General features: G+C 62.9%; 1 protein-coding gene across 5 annotated transcripts in view; it reads right to left on the reverse strand.

The window, feature by feature from the left end:
- VAV2 (vav guanine nucleotide exchange factor 2) overlaps positions 1-17,519 on the reverse strand; it is a 176,731-nt gene that overhangs the window by 73,903 nt on the left and 85,309 nt on the right. For all 5 annotated transcript variants that reach the window (XM_047768858.1, XM_047768856.1, XM_047768853.1 and 2 more), the window contains exon 3: positions 8,203-8,261. In XM_047768858.1, coding sequence (XP_047624814.1) covers positions 8,203-8,261 — 59 coding nt within the window. The remainder of the gene's footprint in view (positions 1-8,202; positions 8,262-17,519) is intronic.

Raw genomic sequence — 17,519 nt, forward strand, 5'->3', positions numbered from 1 at the left:
AACCCACATGGCCCGCTGTGTGAGTGTCCTGGGGCTGCCAGGGGCCGGGTACCACACCCTGGGGGCTTAAAGCAGCAGAGAGCCATTCTCTCAGTGATCTGGTCAGAGCAAAAGAACAAAGCAGGTTACTCCCACAAGGGGAAGGTACGTGCGTTAAGAGTGTGCGAGACCCCCTGGAGTCAATGATCACCCAAGACAGCCGACCCGCCTCACAACCGAGCCCCGCCACAGACGCAAGAGCCGCGTCCCAGAACAATCAAACTGGGGGAATGGAACCCACATCCTGCCCAGCAGGGTCCGCGAGTTAATGATTCCTAGGACAGGCACTAAAAACAAAAACAGAGGGAAAGGTGACACGATGCTGAAACCGGAAATGACAGACCACATTTTGCTATGTTAACGCCTTTCTCTCATTCCCACTGCGCCCGGACGGTCCCCGTGTGCCCACGTAGGGAGAAGAAAACTCCCCCGCCTGACGTCAAAGAGGCGCTGCTGACGGAGGCTGAGGTCCACCCGAGAGGGAAAGGACGGTGGTCTCCCCGCCCCGCCCCGCTCCTCCGCCGACGGCGAAGCTGCAGCCCGCTGGGTCCTCAGCACAGCATCCCGCCCCCGCCCCCTTGTCAACCTCCCGAGCGGCCTATTCTAGTGAATTGCTTCTCCTCTATCACTCTGCCCCTCGCTGAATTCCTTCTGTGCCAGACATAAAGAACCAGGGCTCCTTGGACCCCTCAGGACCCGTTTTGTTTTGTTTTTTGTGGTTTCAGCGGGCACCCCAGATGGGCCTTGGCCAGACGGCAAGGTGAGCGTGTGGCTGGGTCCCCTCCAGGGACAGATGCGGTGTCGGGATGCATTCTGGGGGTTTCCCGGTCCCGGAGGCCAGAAGTCCTAAGTGACGGAGCGGGCAGGGCCACCCGGTGCCCCAGGGAGAAGCCCTCCAGCCTTCCCCAACCCCTGGTGGCCCCAGGCAGCCCTGAGCTTGGCAGCATCGCTGCTGTCTCCGTCTCATCTCCACGTCCCTCCTCTGTCTCTTATAGGGACACACGTCCCCTGTGTCTCTCACAAGGACACTCGCCATTGGATTCAAGGCCAAGGGGACAAGCAGGGGGATCTCATCCCAAGGTCTTTAATTAATGACCCTGACAAAGACTTTCTCCAAAAAAGCTCACGTTCACAGGGTGTCTCTTCTCGGGGCCACTCCTCAGCCTGCTCTGAAGGAAGCTCAGCGCTAAGAAACCCGCTGGAATCCCGCCCGGCTGGAATCTCTCAGGCTGGCCCTTAACCTGATGGCTCTGGTTTGGGGCCGGCCGCGTTCCCCGCTCTCCGTGCACCTGCTCTGCGCACGGCTGCGGCCTTCACCTGCTTGTGACGAGGGTTGAGTCCATCTCCCCATCTGGAAGTGCCCAGTGGCTGGCGCCCCACTGGCATCAATAAAATGAAAGAACGAAGGAGCAAAGGAACGAATGAATGGACAGCCCCCGGGCCCAGCCCCCACCTGCCCGGGACCCCGGGGAACAGATGGTCCCTGGGCCTCAGTCTCCCCGTGTGTAAAAGGGGGTGAAGGGCCGGGTGTGGGAGCCGCACAAAGACCAGAATCAGCCCGGGGGCCTTGGGAGTCTTGGGGGGGTCACAGCGCCACAGGCCAGGTCTCACGGCCCCACACAGACAGCTCTCGGCCTGTGAGGCGGCTCATCCGCCAGGAACCCTCTCAAGCAGCATGGACTCTCACCTTCGCACAGGGACCCCTGCCAGCGACAACGGGTCAGTGTGGCACCAGGATTCCAATGAGGGCACGCAAGCCCCCCGAGGAGCGCTGGGGTTGCAGGGGGAGCAGGGGGCAGACAGGTGCCCTTGGAGCCCAGCCCCATAAGAGCTCAGGCACCAGCACGCCCCCTCCACTGCAGGCTCAGAATCGGAAACTCACCCCTCATAGCCCTCAAGCAAGGGCGGGCAGACCCCCACACAGACGAGGAAGCTGAGACCCAGAGAGGCTCCTCCCACCCCTGTCTGTCCCTCGGCGCTGGACCTAGCATGTGCCAGACACTGCGCTGAGGGGTCTGGGTCGCCCAGCAAATCCTGACAGCAACCAGGAGGGGCCCCACTTTATCCAGAGGCCACGGAGGCTTGGGGTACAGAAACCGACCCAGCATCCCACCCTCACCCCAGGCGGCCGGGTCCCCGTCCCACCCCTACCCCCACCCCCGCCGCAGCACAAGGTCGAGGGCCTGCCCCATGCTGGGGAGCAGACAGGCCCAAGCCATCACCGCCAGGCCACGGAAGCCGTGACCCTGACCAACACGTAGCACCACATGGAGACCAACCCACTGGCAGTCACGGAGAGAGGATGGAGTGGGGCGGGGGGTGGGCGGCAGGACAGGTGGGTGGACGAGCACATAGATGGACAGTTGGAAGAAGGATGGGCAGGTAGCGGATGGACGGGTGGAAGGACAGACGGACAGAGAGGTGGGTGGACGTACAAGTGGACAGATGAGGGATGGACGGACGGACCACCGGGTGGCTAGACGGACAGAAGGACGGGCAGGTGGGGGGGGGGGGAGAGAGGGAGCGAGGGCAGGGGAGGGAGGGAAGAAACAGTAACAAAAACCCCTTAGCTCAGCAGACTGCGGGCAAGGCCAGCTGACAGCGACTACAAAGAGCTGGGAGTGGGGCAAGCCGAGAAACTCAGCTGCGTGCCGTCCTATTAAAGCCCCGCGGCCGCCGCCGCGCCGAGGCTCCAGCTGGCCGCTCGGGCCCCTCCGGCCGGTCCCCCGCCCGCCAGCCCGGCTCCCGCAGGCCTCTGCTCCCCGCTGCCCCACGGGCAACGGCCGGTCTGTGTGTTTCTGAACAAGGGCAGCTCCTCCCAACTCTCGTGCAGAGCGGGAGCCCAGAGGGAAGCCCACGGGGTGACCCTCCCCACTTCTGAGCGGACCCGGGCGGAGGACCGTGGAGACAAACTCGGCCAAAGCCACCGCGCCACCGCCCGCCTCCTCCCCCCGTCCTTCGACGACCCTGCTCACAGACGGCGCCCCGTCCCAGCTGCAGGCGCCAACCACGCCTGTGTCCGGGGAAGGATGGCGCAGCCCCTGGACGGTCGGAGAGGTTCAGAGGCTCCATGGCACCCCCCGGGAGCTCCATCCTGGTGGCCGGTGCGGACAGGATGCCGCCGAGGTCAGCACTGGGCCCTCCCCTCGGCCCCCTCCTCCCCGAGCCTGGGTCACTGTCACCAAGCTGGGGCAGCGGATGCTCGGCCAAGAGAGGGTGGGAGGTTTAAGGCCGCGTGGGATTCTCTCCCAGAGGACGTCCTGCACGCAAGCAGCACAGGCCGGTGTCACTCTGTCAGGAGGCTGGAAAACGAATCCACACGCTGTAACCACTGCCCTCGGCGGGGGGGCACGGCCCGCGGGGCCCCTCCTTGCTCTGAGGCAGGTTCCGTGTGATGCACGCCTGCAAGGCCCAAGGGGGCGGGAAGGGCCACGCAGAGCCACAGCCCCCCCCTGCTCCCTGGAACCAGGCGGGCCCACAGAACACACACCCGCTTCGAGGCACAAAGCAAACCCCCCCGCCCCCAGGGTCGGCCGGCCTCCAGCCCTGACTGTCACATCAGCTCCTCAAAACAAAGGGCAGAACTGACCAGGCCTCAGTGTCCCTTCCCCCTGGCCCCCACGCCCTCCTCCAACACCTCCCAGACAGGAGCTCCCTCCCTCCTAGCCCCGCCTTCACCACAAGGAGCCCCCCCCCCCCTTCTAGGACCTTCTACAGAGAGAGGACCCAGAACACCACAGGCGCCTACTGCCCCCGCTGCTGGGCCCCTACGTTCAGATGTGAAATGCTTGGGAAGGAGACCGAGGTGCGTGGACACCGGGGACGTGCTAACAGCTACTGGACTGCACACTTTAAAGGGACGACATTTATATTATGTGACTTTTACTCCAATTCAATAAAACATCAGCGAGCAGAAGAGGGGTGGGGGGAGGCTGGGCCAGGACCCCGGCCAGGGCATCAAAGACAGGCCCCTCCCAGCTCCCAGGAGCACCCAGCCCAGTGAGGCCCCAGCGGGGTGTGTGTGGAGGTGTCTGTGCACCTGAGGCCCTGCAATGGCCTCTTGCCCGGTCCCAAGACCCCCGTGCGGTGCCGAAACGTGCGTTGGCTCCTCCTGCTGCTGTCACCAAGCACCACAAACAGTGGCCTCAAACAACACGGGTCTGTCACCTTGCAGCTCTGCAATGGGTCTTATGGACTCAGATCAAGGTGTCAGCAAGGCTGGTCCCTTTCCGGAGGCTCCAGGGGCGCACCTGTTCCCTGCCGTTTACAGCTCCTGAGCCGACCTGCACTCTGTGGCTTCTGGCCCCGTCATCGCAGCTCCGCCTGACTCTGGCCCTCCTGCCTCCCTCTTACAAACGTAGTGGCGTCAGAAAGCTACATCCACACCAACGGAATCTGCAGAGAGCTCTTCCCTGCCACACGCATCACAGGGCGCCAGGGGCTGCATCGCAGGCTCACAGCAACCCTGCAGGGTTGGGGGGAATCTTCCCAGCCTACGGAAGAAGAGACAGAGGGTCCAAGAGCACCCCTGCCTAAGGCCACTGAGCAAGCAGGTGGCTGACAGACGAGACCCTGTGGGCTGGGGGCTTCTGGGCCTCCCCTTTCAGTTTCGGCCACAGAGAGGGTCTCTTCCCATCTCCTCCCTCCCAGACACTCACAGCCTGACGACCCCAAACAGGACACCCCTCCATCGGGAGGGCCAGCTCTGGCTTCTACGAGGACTCGCGTGCCCCCGTGGACGACTCCCCATGGATCGCAGCCCCCATCACATCCCTTCTGAAGACCCCCACTCCCCGCGCCCCAGCAGGCACCAGGGTGGGGCGCTTAGATTAAGCCTCCTATTCATCAGCCTCTAAGAAGCATAACCGGGGCTTCTGTGAAAAATCAGCTCATTATGCACAGAGCAGGCCTTGTGAAAATGACCATTTTTTTAAAAGCAGCACGCTGGGCTCGTCTCCAGCCATGAAACGAGGAAGGGCTGCTTCAGGGCTGCAGCCTTGGTCTGTGGGTTTTCAAAAAAGAAAAGAGTCTGGCTAATTACTAACAGGGTATGAAACACGGTTGGAGAAAGAGCCTAGACAGCGCATCGCATTCGTCTTTGCAGCTCCTGACGTTGTCACCTCTGAGGACCTCAGCCTGTTGCAGGGACAAGGGCTTCTTCAAGGGCGCTGGGCTTGGGTGGGGGCTCCGTGCAAAGTGACAGCGGTCCTGTCCTCGGGGACTGACGGGGGACAGGCCCCTGGGGAAGTTCTGGACCGGGGCTCAGACGAGGAGGGAGCACAGCGGCAGCGGGCGCCAAGGGTGAGGACAAAACAGCGGCAGGTCTTCCCGCCAAGGCCGGGCTCCCATCTGGAGGCCCCGCCCCCTCCATCTGTCCGCAGACACCACCCCCCGTGCAGTAAAGGGTTAACTCGGCAGCCCTGGGCTGCCCACACCCCACAGGCCCAACCAAGCTCTGGCCTGCCCAGCTCCTGGGAGAGGCTCAGAGCCCCTGGGACACCCCGCTGAGAAGGGCGTCTTTGTTCACGGGGCGCTGGGTCAGGCCAGAGAGTCTGGGCTAACGATGGGGTTCACGGGGCCTTGGGGCTGGAGGGGCTGGAGGTTAAGGCCACCTACATGGGCAGTCAGCCGGGTCTCCAACGAGACCTGGCCACCAATGCTCAGGGGGGGGTCCCCTGGCTGGCCACCGCGCATGTGACGTCACACGTGGCTTGAGGGGAATTAAGCCCCATCCACCCGACCCCCGGGGAGAGGAGACCCCGAGCTCCAGCCTGGCCTGGCCTGGCCTCGAGTCCATGCCTTTCCCGTTTGCTGCCCCGAGCCTGCCCGCCTCGCCGTGAGGACCCAGCGCAAATGAGTCCTGGGGACTCGTGGAAACTGAGGGTGGGCTTGGGGGCCCCTACGCCCCCTGTTGTGTTGTGAAGGCAAACACTCACAGGTTCCGGCCCGCTGCGGACCCCTGTGGGCCCACCCTGCCTAAGGGCCTCGCACGCCTCATCCGACCCCACTCTGATGGGCCCCCCGGGCTTCTCCCCGTCCCACAACGGGGCGCGGCTCACGACTCCGCCGCGCATCACACCCTCTCTGTTCACGTCTCTCTGGGCCGGGTCTTCATTCTCCGCCCAGGGGACCACTGCACCCACAGGCGGCCCCGGAACAGCGGGGGAAGAGGGGCAGCCTCAGCGAGCAGGCCGGCGGCGCCACCTCTGTCCTCCCGCTGCCGGGCAGGGTGCACGGGGCTGCGGGGGCAGAGGGCTCCAGGGGCGGTGCAGGGACAGGGACGGTGAGAAGGCCAGGAGGGAGGGCACTCCCTCGCCCCGCAGGGGCCTCCACACTAGCCAGAGCAGGACGCATGCCCCTCTCACGGTCCCCACACCACCTTCTAAGCCACCAGCAGGTCCCATCGCCAGGTACACCCCCCGGAGACTCAGGCTCTCAGGGCCCACGGACCGGGGGTCACGCCGGGGCCCCGCAGGACCAGGCAGGGCGTGAAGAGCCTGCACCGAGGCCACCACGGCAGGACCGCGTCCCAGCAGAGCCGGCTGGCTCGTCCACCCAGGGACCCCGCTGGGCTCCTCGTTTGGGAGGATGTTTAAAGGATTTAGAGAAGGACCGTGGCTCCTGCATCACGTGGAAGCACAGATAAAGGGACTGTTTCCTACGAATGTCCTTCCCGCCTGCGGGTGCGTCCACATATGCACACAGGTGGAGAAGATGCTAGAACGGGCTGGGACGCGCCCCTGTCCTGAGCTGGCGGGAGAGAAACGTTTCCCGTTTTCCCGTTTCTGGAAAAACACAGACAGACACAAAAACTCACCTGCCGTCTTCGTATCCAAAGACAACACATGTTTTTTAACCGAACACTTTTGGATTTTATTTTTCTGGCCACACCTTCAGCATGTGGAAGTTCCCAAGCCAGGGATCAAACCCGAGCCACAGCAGCTGCTGCAGTGACAACGCCGGATCCTTAACCCACGGCGCCACAGGAGAACGCCTAGCCGAACACTTGTAAACTGTTACAGACCTCACGAAAGCTACGCTGACACCCAGCCCAGGCCTCTGGGGGCCTCACTGGTAAAGCAAGGTTCTAGAACGTGGGCTGGACGGTGGGTCCAGGGGTGTCATCTTGCTGTGAATCTTTATACCTAAACACGTTATCGACATTCTCAAATGTGATTTTAATAGTGGGTTTTAAACAGCCTATCCTTCGTCCGGTATCATTTTTAAAACTCCTCAATTCAGTGACATTCCCAAGTCCTTTGAGAACCCAACAGACAAAGAGCTCCTGCGCGGGTTCCCTAACATCTACACCTGTTCTGGCAACTCTCGGGACCTGGGCGAACAGCCCCACGAAGGGACAGCTGTGCTGGTTCACACGCGGTGACCACCCTGGTCCTGGGACCCCCCCTCCCCCAGTCCATGGATGGACAGTGCCCCCCACGACACCACCAGGGTGAAGCCTCCTCGGTAGTTCAAGCACCGTCACAATGTCACCTGCACCCACCCAGGTGGGACCCCATCCACGCCACCCTCGGGAGGCGGTGTTCCTGCCCTGCCAAGCCTCCTGTCCCCCCGGTGCTGGCCCACGTCCCCCAGGACATGACGGAAGCAGACCCTGTGCTTGTCCCCACTCGGCCAGGAACGCGGTCCCCCTGGCCCCAGGTCTGTGAGACCAGGCCTCAACGGGGGGTGGCCCGCTCCTCTCCCCCCGAGGCCCGCACGCCGCACCAGCGGGTCAGGGACGAAAGGCCACGTGATTCTCTGAGGCCGAACCCTGCAATCCGGGGAGAATTAAACCAAAAGCGGGACAGACTCCTGCCAGGAGGCCTTCAGCCCCAAGCCGGCGGGTCCCAGCTACCTCACTGGAGGCAAAGCCCGCTTCCGAGAGTGCATTTAGGTGGGCAATGGTCTGTGAAAGGATTAATTTGCTGATCTTATTACATAAATGGAAAGCGATTTCAAGCCACTGGTAACACGCCTGCAAGAGTTCCCTGGCGTGAAGCTGGAGGCTCCGCCTTCCTCCCCGCCCCTTCCAGCTGACAGTTGACGATAAAGGCACGGCAGAGGGTCCGGCTCCAGACGCCAGCGTCTGTGCCAGGGCACGTGGTGGCGGATGGAGATGAAAGGGCCGGCGCTCAGCAGCGCGCGCCGCGCGGAACTCACCGGATCCCTTTGTTCTGGGCCAGGTTGTGCAGCGAGAGTCTCGACACGGCGGAGATGACCTGGGGGGAGACAAGGAGACGCTTCTGTAATTTCGCGAGGAAGCCAAGCGTCCTCATCAAACTGTGATGAAGTGGTTTGCAGACGGTGAGAAGTGTTCACTGAGCACATTTCATCTTGGTTTAAAGGAAATAAAACAGAAAGCCTAGGAGTTTTTAGGCTAAATACCTATCTTGCGTTTGTCACGCAGAGCGTGTCACTTTGGGGCACTAATATTTGCGGAGGGCTGTCGCACTTCCGGTGCAGCGCTTCAGAGAGGAGCCGGGCTGGGCTCACAGCCCCCATCGGCCGTCTCCCGGCACCTGCTGAGAATGACTCTGTGAGCCTCCCCCTCCCCCAGGAGAGGGTCTTCCTCTCGGGACCAAGGGGAGCCTTTGCAGGCATCGTGCCTTCAAAGTGCCCGCCCCAGGCTACGGTTCTGGTAGTTCCGACGTGACTCATAACCACCTCTATTCCCAGCTGGCCCTGCCCCATTTCGGGGATGCAGAAACAGAGGCCCAGAGAGGTCAAGTGACTTGCCCAAAGTCACACAGCAGCCCGGGGCGCAGCGTAGACACAAACATCCGAGCAGAGCGCTCTCTTCCCTTCCAGCCCCTCCTCTCTCTGTATGTAGGACCATTTAACAGACGCCCAGCTCCCTGGGGGTCCGGGTAGAGCCCCAGGTTCTGACTGCAAGAGGGGATGTCAGCAGGCTCTCCCCCGACGGACAGGTTTGTCAAAATCAAAGTCCTGAGCAGTGGCCGCTCTCTCCTCTGCTGCCCCTGCCCCAACCCAGTCCTGCCCTGCGTCCAGCCTCCTCCAGACACACAGGACCCGCCCGCGCCCCAGAAGCCTCGACACAGCCGGGTTGGTGGAGGACAGGTGGCGAGCAGGCGGGGAGGCCCCAGGGACAGTTACGGGAGACTGAGGCGAGGAGAGGGCGGCGGCCAACCCTGAGCACAGGGCATCCCTCCCACGAGCGTGTCAGGGCGCAGCTCACACCGCTCCCTGCAGGACGGAGCGGGGCCTGGCGTGCCGGACACCACACACAGAGGAGGCAGAGCGAGGCAAGCCTCGACTTGGAGAGTGGCCATGAGTGTGCGCGTGGGTGGGCGTGCACAGGAGGTGATGTGTGTGCCCTGCGTGTGCACGTGCGTCCGAAGACGGGACCGCGAACCACTTGCCAAATTCCCAGACACCCTCTGCTGGGGACTGGCTGTCCCAGAAACTGGCCCGATGGGCCTTTCGTGCGCGTCGTCGGGCCAATCCTCACCCCTCCAGGCCAGGCCGGCCCTGGACCGCTGGGGGACGGGAGAGCCAAGGCGTGGTCACCTGCCCAGAGCCCCATCGGGGACACACGCCTCAGACCTCCTTTCAAGCTGCTCACCTTCTACCAGCAATTTTCTAAAAGGGGGGAGAAACCCCCGAACGGTGCAGAAGGGCCCTTTCCCCGCCAGCGAGATGGACGCCTTGACCCACAAGCTGAGTGCTGGGCTCTCTCCCGGGAGGGTTTCTATTTCAGGCCCCGGGACTCACGGAAGTTAGGAATCCGAGGAGGGACAGGGCTCTTCTGTGTCCCTCAGACAGGACTCAACTGGCCTTCTGTGCCGCTGGCCCAGCCAGGGGCCCCGTCCTTGTGGGCTACAAGAGGCCTTTCATCAAAAATGAGCGACTTGGCTTCTGCTGTGCTTCCTGGCTTCGGAGGGCTCTAAATATTTAGGAAGAAGGAAAATGAAAGCAATATTGCTTCATGTCCGGGGAGTTACGAGAAAGGATGCTAGAAACGTCAGGGCTGAAGGATGTGGATTCCAGAAGGCGAACAAGCCTCCCCTCTCCTACGCCTCCCATGGCAGACATTGCTAATCAACTGCCGCACTCCCCCTGTGGAGCCAGATGCAGGCTTAGAATCCTTCCTGCAGAGTCCACACAGGCACCAGCAAGTGGGTGGCAGTGGCCTCACAGACGAAACCTGTTTGCCAACCTGGAGTTAGTGGCCAGGCCGAGTTTCACACGGGGAGGGAGCCAAGGCCGAGAGACGGTCCCCATGTCCCCAGGCTACCAGGGGGCGGAATGGCTTCTCCAGCTGCTGTGACCACAGCCCCAGCCGTGAGCTCTCAGCCCCTCTGCTCCAGGCTGGAACCTGTCACTAGCAGTGTGTGAAGGGCTCTGCTCTGGGCTCCCGTCACCTGCCTGGGGCAGCTCTTTCAACGGGGTTCACCACCCCAGCCGTGCTCCAGGTGCCTGTCCCGCGCTCTGCCTGGGCTGCGTGTTTCCCGCCCGGCGTCTGGGCGTGAAGGGACATCTTGGGTCCCGCCATGGGGAACCTCACTCCGGTGACCCAAGGCCCAGGGCAGGGGCTCCTGGCAGACCTGGGATCCCGAAAGCCGTGGCGTCAGACAGGGCAGCGCCCGCGCCCCCCCCCCCCCTGCCCCCGTGAAAGGCTAAGGAGCAGGTGCCTCTCCCTGCAGGGGGCGCGAAGCCCTATGGCAGCTCCCCAGAGCCCCCCACTCCCGGGACCGAGGAGCTGGGCCCTCGCAGAGGCAGCCCTCTCCCGCGATGAGCAAAAAACCGCGGGGCCCACGGTCCAGGCTACTCTGAAAACATAAATGCCAAAGGATGACATTTCCCCAACTTTTATCTCCACTTCTTGTCTGCATCCCTGAGAATGAATGAAAAGACGCGCACCTGCTCCCTCCCCCTCCCCGCTGCCCCCCCCCACATGCCCACTAACCGCTCCCGCCTGGGCGCACAGAGCCTCGGCCCTGGCACGCGACGGGACAAAGGGACATGCGGGCAGGGCCGGTAGGGGAGTCCCAGGAGAAAGCCGTGTCCCCAAAGGGACCTGGTAGGAGGAGAAATGTGCACGGCCAGCTCCCCAAAGCTGGAGAGGCTGTCAACGCTGCTCACGGCCATCAAGCCTCTGCCTCAGCCGTGACCTTTAACGTTTCAGCTGAAGGAACAGGAATGGGTGCGACGGCCCGAGGAGGGGTGTCGGGGTCTGGGGTCTGGGGTCTGGACCTGGATGGCCACCTCCGCTTGGCCCCGCCCAGCCCGGCCTGCTCCGGCCCCACGGGCTCCACCCCTGGCCACCATTCAGATGGAGACCCCCCCAGGCATGCGTGGGTGGGAGGAGGTTTAGAATGCAGATGGCCAGGCCCAGCCCAAAGGCCAGAAGACAGAGGCCGGGAGATGTGGGAGCCAGCAGAGCACTGGGCTTCGCCCCACACCACCTGTCCTGTTCACGGTCAAGGGCCTGCCTTCCTTGTCTTGGGAAAACTCCTGATGTGGCCGAAGGTCCTCTTTCCACTTCATCCTGCACATGCTGGACGCAGCTATCGGTCAGCGCAGCCCACCCAGCCACCATGGCCGAGAGCCTGCCCTGGGGCACAGGTCTGTGCAGACAGACTCCAGAGACCCCTCCTCAGAAGGTGCCCCCAGAAGAGCAGGCATGGAGGGGGCGGCATGAGATGGGATGGGTGGGGTGGGGAGGGATGGGACAGGGTGGACCATATCAGAAAAGAGAAATAAATTGTCATTTCTTGAAACTGCTGTTTCAGTCTAGAGCACATGAATGACTTTCGCTTCCCTGACTTGATAGATGTTCGATACCCTACTCAGTGCCAGAGCTGTGCCCGGTGGTCGGGGGATCAGACTTTGCTCCTCCCCAGGCGCCATCGCCAAGTTCCAAGAGCCCCAGCAGGCTCCCTCCCGGGAGAAGGCAGCCCGGCCCATGCCCGCATCTTACAAAGAGGAAGCCAAGGCCCAGACACCCATGGGCTTGCTCGAGGTCAAGCAGGGGTTCTGAGAGCGGACGCTTCTGTTCCCCACCGCGTGGAACCTGTGGTGGGGTGGGGGGGTCCACACTCCCCCGTTCCCTAAGGGGTGGGCACAGGCCTCGGTTCCGGCATCTCCACGCAGAGAGCCTCGGGCATCTCAAATAAGTGGCACCTGTCATGTCCCATTTCAGCTCTTCCAGGCTCTTCTGGGGCTGGCATCACACGTGAGCTCGAAAACCAGGCTCTGAGCTGCCTCTTCGCATTTCACAGTTGAGAAACACTGCAGCTCACCGAGTTTCGCAGATGCGCTTAAGTCACAGACTGACCTTCAGAATGCTCAAAGAGGGGTTCCCTCGTGGCTCAGGGAGCTAAGGGTCGGCGGTGTCACTGCTGTGGGTTGTAGCTGTGATGAGGGTTTGATCCCTGGCTCAGGAACTTCTGTAGGCCGTGGGCATGGCCAAAAAGAAAAAAAAATGCTCAAAGAATGTCAGGGACATGAGTGGTGGACAGATGGACAGACAGACAAATGGTGGGCAGATGGACGGATGGACAAGTAGGTCGATGGTTGGACAGATAAATAGGCAGACGGGTGGGTGAACGGCGGATGGTTGGTGTACGGTGGGACGGACGGACGAGCGGACGACAGAATCAGTGGCGAAGGTTCCAGTGAGAACCTGCCTCCCAACCCCCACGGCTGAACTATGAGAACGTGAGCTACCGTTTCCCGAGCTCGCACTCTGCGCGCACACTAGGATGGACAGGACTCCGGGGACCAGAGAAAACAAGGACCCAGCCCCAGGCCCCCCAGCCGTTAAGTGGCTGACCCAGAAAGTGCCCCAGGTCTGCGAGAGCCAGGTCTGCGCTTCCATCACCTGCACCGACACCAGGCAGGAGCCTGCCACGGGCAACAAAAGGACTCATTAGGAGTCATGAAGCAGGAGCGGCGCAGAGCGGGACCTCCTTATCAGCCAGGACCACGCATCTGCACACACACACACACACACACACACACACACACACACACACACACACGGGCAGCTCAGTGGAGCCAAAGAGGCAGGATGATCAAAGTCCTTTACATATGTTGCCCCGGACACTCCCCTATCAGCCAGGGACATCTCCAGCTAACCCTGCCGCATACTGAGAAGCACATCATTATGAGCGGCTTTCTCCAGCTCAGCCGTCTGCTCTTCCTCTTTTCACAGGGAGGGCAAGGTCAGGAAAGCTTGCGCCGTTGCCTTCCAAGGACAAGCGGCCTGAGGGGCGTAATTCCTCGGGGATCACATGCGAGCACCGCGCCCTGTTCAAGCTCTGCCACCGAAAGGGAGGTGGGGACACCAGAGCAAGCAGAGGAGCAGGCCGCCTCTCAGCCAGCGCCCACCGTCTGCACCGCAGCATCAACGTCCACATGGGCTTTGCCTTCAAGGGAGCCGGAAGGAGGCGGGAAGGCGGGAGGGATCCGGACCCCAGACCCCAAGACAGCACATGAAAAACAGCAAAATGAAAAATGCCACTCGCGGAGCTGGGTGACCTGTGACAACCTCGGAGGGCAGTGCTCAGAGGGAGGGTCTGGTTGATCCTAGAGGGTCAGAGCTTAAAAGCAGTTTCGGAGGGAGAACGATGGGCTGGACGAGTCTACAGAGAGCTCAAGACTGGCCCCTGCTCTTTTTTGCCCTTGAAGGGATGCTTCAAATCCTGCTGCACGCCTCGCTCAGTGGGTCCGGGTCAAGACCCTCAAATGCAGGGGAAAGAGACCACCCCGAGCCTCGGGGACCAGCAGCCTGAACCCTCATGCCTCGTGCCCAGTTGGTGCTGATGTCTGTGACATGGACACATGAATGAGTGAATGCCAAAGCCGAGGGACCCTGGACGCCGGCCCCACTTCCCTCTGCCCCCAGAGTAAGTCCAGTGAGCCAGTACCTGACCTGCCCTGGGCTCCCTCCGGGCTCAGGCGCCGTCACTTCCACATCCACCCCCAACGGGGGCAGGGCTGCTCCTCTTTGCAAGTTGAGAAAACTGGGACTCAGAGAGATGTGGTGATGGGATCGAGGTCCCGTGCCTGACCTAAAACACACAGGAAGCCCCACACAAGCAGGAAGGCTGAGGGAGTTCCTGTCGCGGCTCATTGGTAACAAACCCGACCAGTATCCATGAGGACACGGGTTCAATCCCTGGCCTCGCTCAGTGGGTTAAGGATCCGGCATTGCCATGAGCTGTGGTTTAGGTCACAGATGCAGCTCAGATCCCGTGTTGCTGTGGCTGTGGTGCAGACCGGCAGCTGCAGCTCTGATTGGACCCCTAGCCTGGGAACCTCCATATGCTGCAGGTGAGGCCCCCAAAAGACAAATAAAGCAGGAATGCTGAGCATCTGTCCCAGCCACCTTCCCTGGGATAGGAGACAGCCTTGGTCCCACCTTCCTCCGTGAGCCTCGGACTCTGCTGCCGGCACCTCTGAGCCCACAGAAGGGTGGCTCTGCAGAAGGCTCAGCAGGATGGTCAGGAGGACAGGACAGGCCCTGGCTCTGAGCATCACCCCCCCCCGCGCCCCCCCGGGCCTCAATTTCCTCCTGGGCATGAAAGGCGGTGACCGGTCTGCTGTTCCCCTGGCTCAGATCACGTCTGAGAGTTCCAGGCCGGGTGCTCAGGGCAGACCCGGCCGGTCTGGTGAGCCCCTCAAAGGGGCCAGGCAGAAGCCCCGAAGGACGTCACAGCTGTGAAGTGCCCAGGACCAGGGACTCAGGGAGGCGGACTGCCCGTGGCCCAGGGCCTCAGAAACCAGCTGACCACACGGAGCCCAAGCAGGAGATGGGGGGGGGCGCCCTGTTCCTCCCCGAGGTCTGGGCTCCCAGCACCCCACTTTCTCTGTGTATCCGAAGCTGCATGGGAGGGGGGAAGAGGGTTACTGGCCCCTCCTTCCTGATAGCCCTGGGGGAGCTGGACGAGGACGGCGGATTGACAGCCCCCCGGCCCTGCTCCCTGGCAACATGCCCTCCCCACTGCAGCCAGTGAGGGTGGCCGGCTGGCCCGGCCACAGCAGGAGGGGGACAGCGGGACCCAACCCGGAGGGAAGGCTGATGGCGGTGGGGGGCGGGCAGCACCTGTAACCCTGGGAACCAGGAGAGGAGGGGCTGGAAGGAAGGCTGGAGGTGACCTCAGGGAACACGGGGAGGGGTCAGGCGCCGATGGAGCGCCCAGAGCCACCCCATCCATGGGGCCCGCAGGCCCAGCAACAGAGTCTGCTCTCACGCGGGAGACAGACGGGGGTGGAGCGAGAATGCGTGACCCCACAGGCCTCATCGGTGAAGCGCCTACTGTGCACCAGGCTTGCTACAGAGGCTACCCGGACAAACAGTGACACAGCAGAGCCAGCACAGCCAGCCTCTGAGGCCTCCCCCACGTGCTCCACGAAGCTCGCCCATCGAAACGCTGCGGCAGGCAGGATGAAGCTGTGTCCACCCCAAGACAGTCTCAGGAGGCCCTGAACACCGGCCGACGACGACCCCTGAGCGGTGACATTGGGACAAGCGCGCCGTGGCCACAGGACTGCAGTTGAAACCTGAACTTGAGCTGTTCCCGACCAAGAAGCTTTGCAAGAAGCAGCCAGGGGAGCGTACAATCCTTCGCGGAAGGAGCTTAGTGGCCATCTGGCCCGGATCCTTCAGTTTGCAGATGAGAAACTTAAAACCCAGCTACGGAGACGGCAGTGACTTGCCAAGGCCACCCAGTAACTTCCAGGCAGGGCCAGTCCAGAGGGCAGGGGTGCCGCCCGGAGCTCAAGGGCCCGGCTCCGACTGGCCTCACTGGCCACCGCAGCCAACGTCTGTTGAGGACGCCCCCCCACCCGCGCCGCTGCCGGCCAAATCAGCTTATTCCCTCACACCACGACCCCATCCCGAGAGATGCCCGCTGCCTTGACCTCCCATTTCACGGAGGAGTAACTGAGGCTCGGGGATGCACGGCTGCGGCGGGGTGAGCAGAGGTGGGCCCCGTCCGTCCATCCGGTCGCGGGACCCGGATCTCCCCCCGCCCAGTCCTGCCCCACCCTGGACCCGAGGCCAATGCGCTGCAACGGAGCAGGAGCACAATCCCCCCCGCTCCAGGCCTAAGAGCGGGGTGGCTGAGTGAGGCCCTGAATCCCTGAGGCCAGGAAGCCCATCCAACCACAACGGTGGCTTCGGGAGCAGGCTGGGCAGCCGCCCCGGGCCACTCACCGTCTGCAAATGCAGCCTCCTCCGCCCGCCGCTCCATTGTCACAGCTGCCACAGGGCTGCTGCGGCAGCAGGAGGGGCACGGGCCGCCCTCATCGGGCAGGTAAGAGGGAGGCGAAGGTATGTCACAACGAGGGGGGCACCTCAAACCCAGACAAACAGTGATGCGGCTCCCCGTTGATCCGAGGCGAGGCCACGAACCGAGACGAGGCCACAAACCCAGACGCGGGTCTGCAGCCCAGCAGCCTGAGTCACTGCCCCCGGGGTACGAGAAAGCCAGGGCGGCACCCGCTCCTCGCCCAGGCCTGGGAGGTAGCCGCTGCGCCCTAGAACAGCCCTGGGCCAGTGGGAGGGAGCCCCGGTCCCACGTGGAGACTTGGCCCTCTGGGAAAGGCCGCCCACCCCCCACCCCCGTTATGCCCTTCCCTTCCCTCTTCCAAGGGGCCCGACAGCAGGCGTCTACACAGCCTGCTCCCCGACTGGGTCCGAGTGCCCCACCCCATCCCCGCCTGGCTCTGCCCTGAGGTCGAGTCCTGTCTCGGCTCGTGCGGTTTGGCTCCAGCACAATCCCGTGGGGTGAGGACCATCTTCCACTTTCCAGAGGAGGAGACTGAGGCCCTGACGGGCGACCCGACGTGCCAGGGACCCAACGGTGAGGGGCGGCTCCACACTGTCTGACCCTGAGCCCTTTCAGGGGAGGGGCTGTCTCTGCATTTTTACTGGGAAGTGAGACGCCTCCCCTCTCAGACCTTAGAAAGTTACTGAGACAGGCTGTTTTCCCCAGCCCGCCCTGCAACCAAGGACACCAGGCACCTGGCGGTGGCAGGCCTCCAGCGCAGTCCCAGAGGCCGAGCCACAGCCCCCGGAGGCTAGAAACCCACCCCACCCCCCGCCCCGGGCAACCTGGCAGAACCACGGAGGCCCAGCCACAAGCATTGATCAGAGCATCACTGCAACCAGGAGTCCCCTGGAACAAAAGAACACTCAAGGGAGCCCGAGCCCGGACCCCCAGCCGGAGCCCTGAGCCCCACCGGCAGACCTGACCCCCCGCCTGAGCCCTGACCATGAACCAGAGGCCAGAGCCCTGGCCTGAGCGCTGATTCCCCAGCCTGAATGCTGGCCCTCAGCCTGAGCCCGGACCCCCAGCCTGAGCCCCTGACCACGAGGCTGGCCCCGGCCTGCAGTCCCCCCGCCCCTGCCCGCCTCCCTGAATCCTCGGCCACCGAAGGAGCTGAGTGTTACTGTGCCCCCTGTCCAAGGAAGAAACCGAGGGTCAGAGTGACCTCCTACACGCGGC

Source organism: Phacochoerus africanus, chromosome 2 (assembly GCF_016906955.1).
Source record: "Phacochoerus africanus isolate WHEZ1 chromosome 2, ROS_Pafr_v1, whole genome shotgun sequence".
NCBI lineage: Eukaryota > Metazoa > Chordata > Mammalia > Artiodactyla > Suidae > Phacochoerus > Phacochoerus africanus.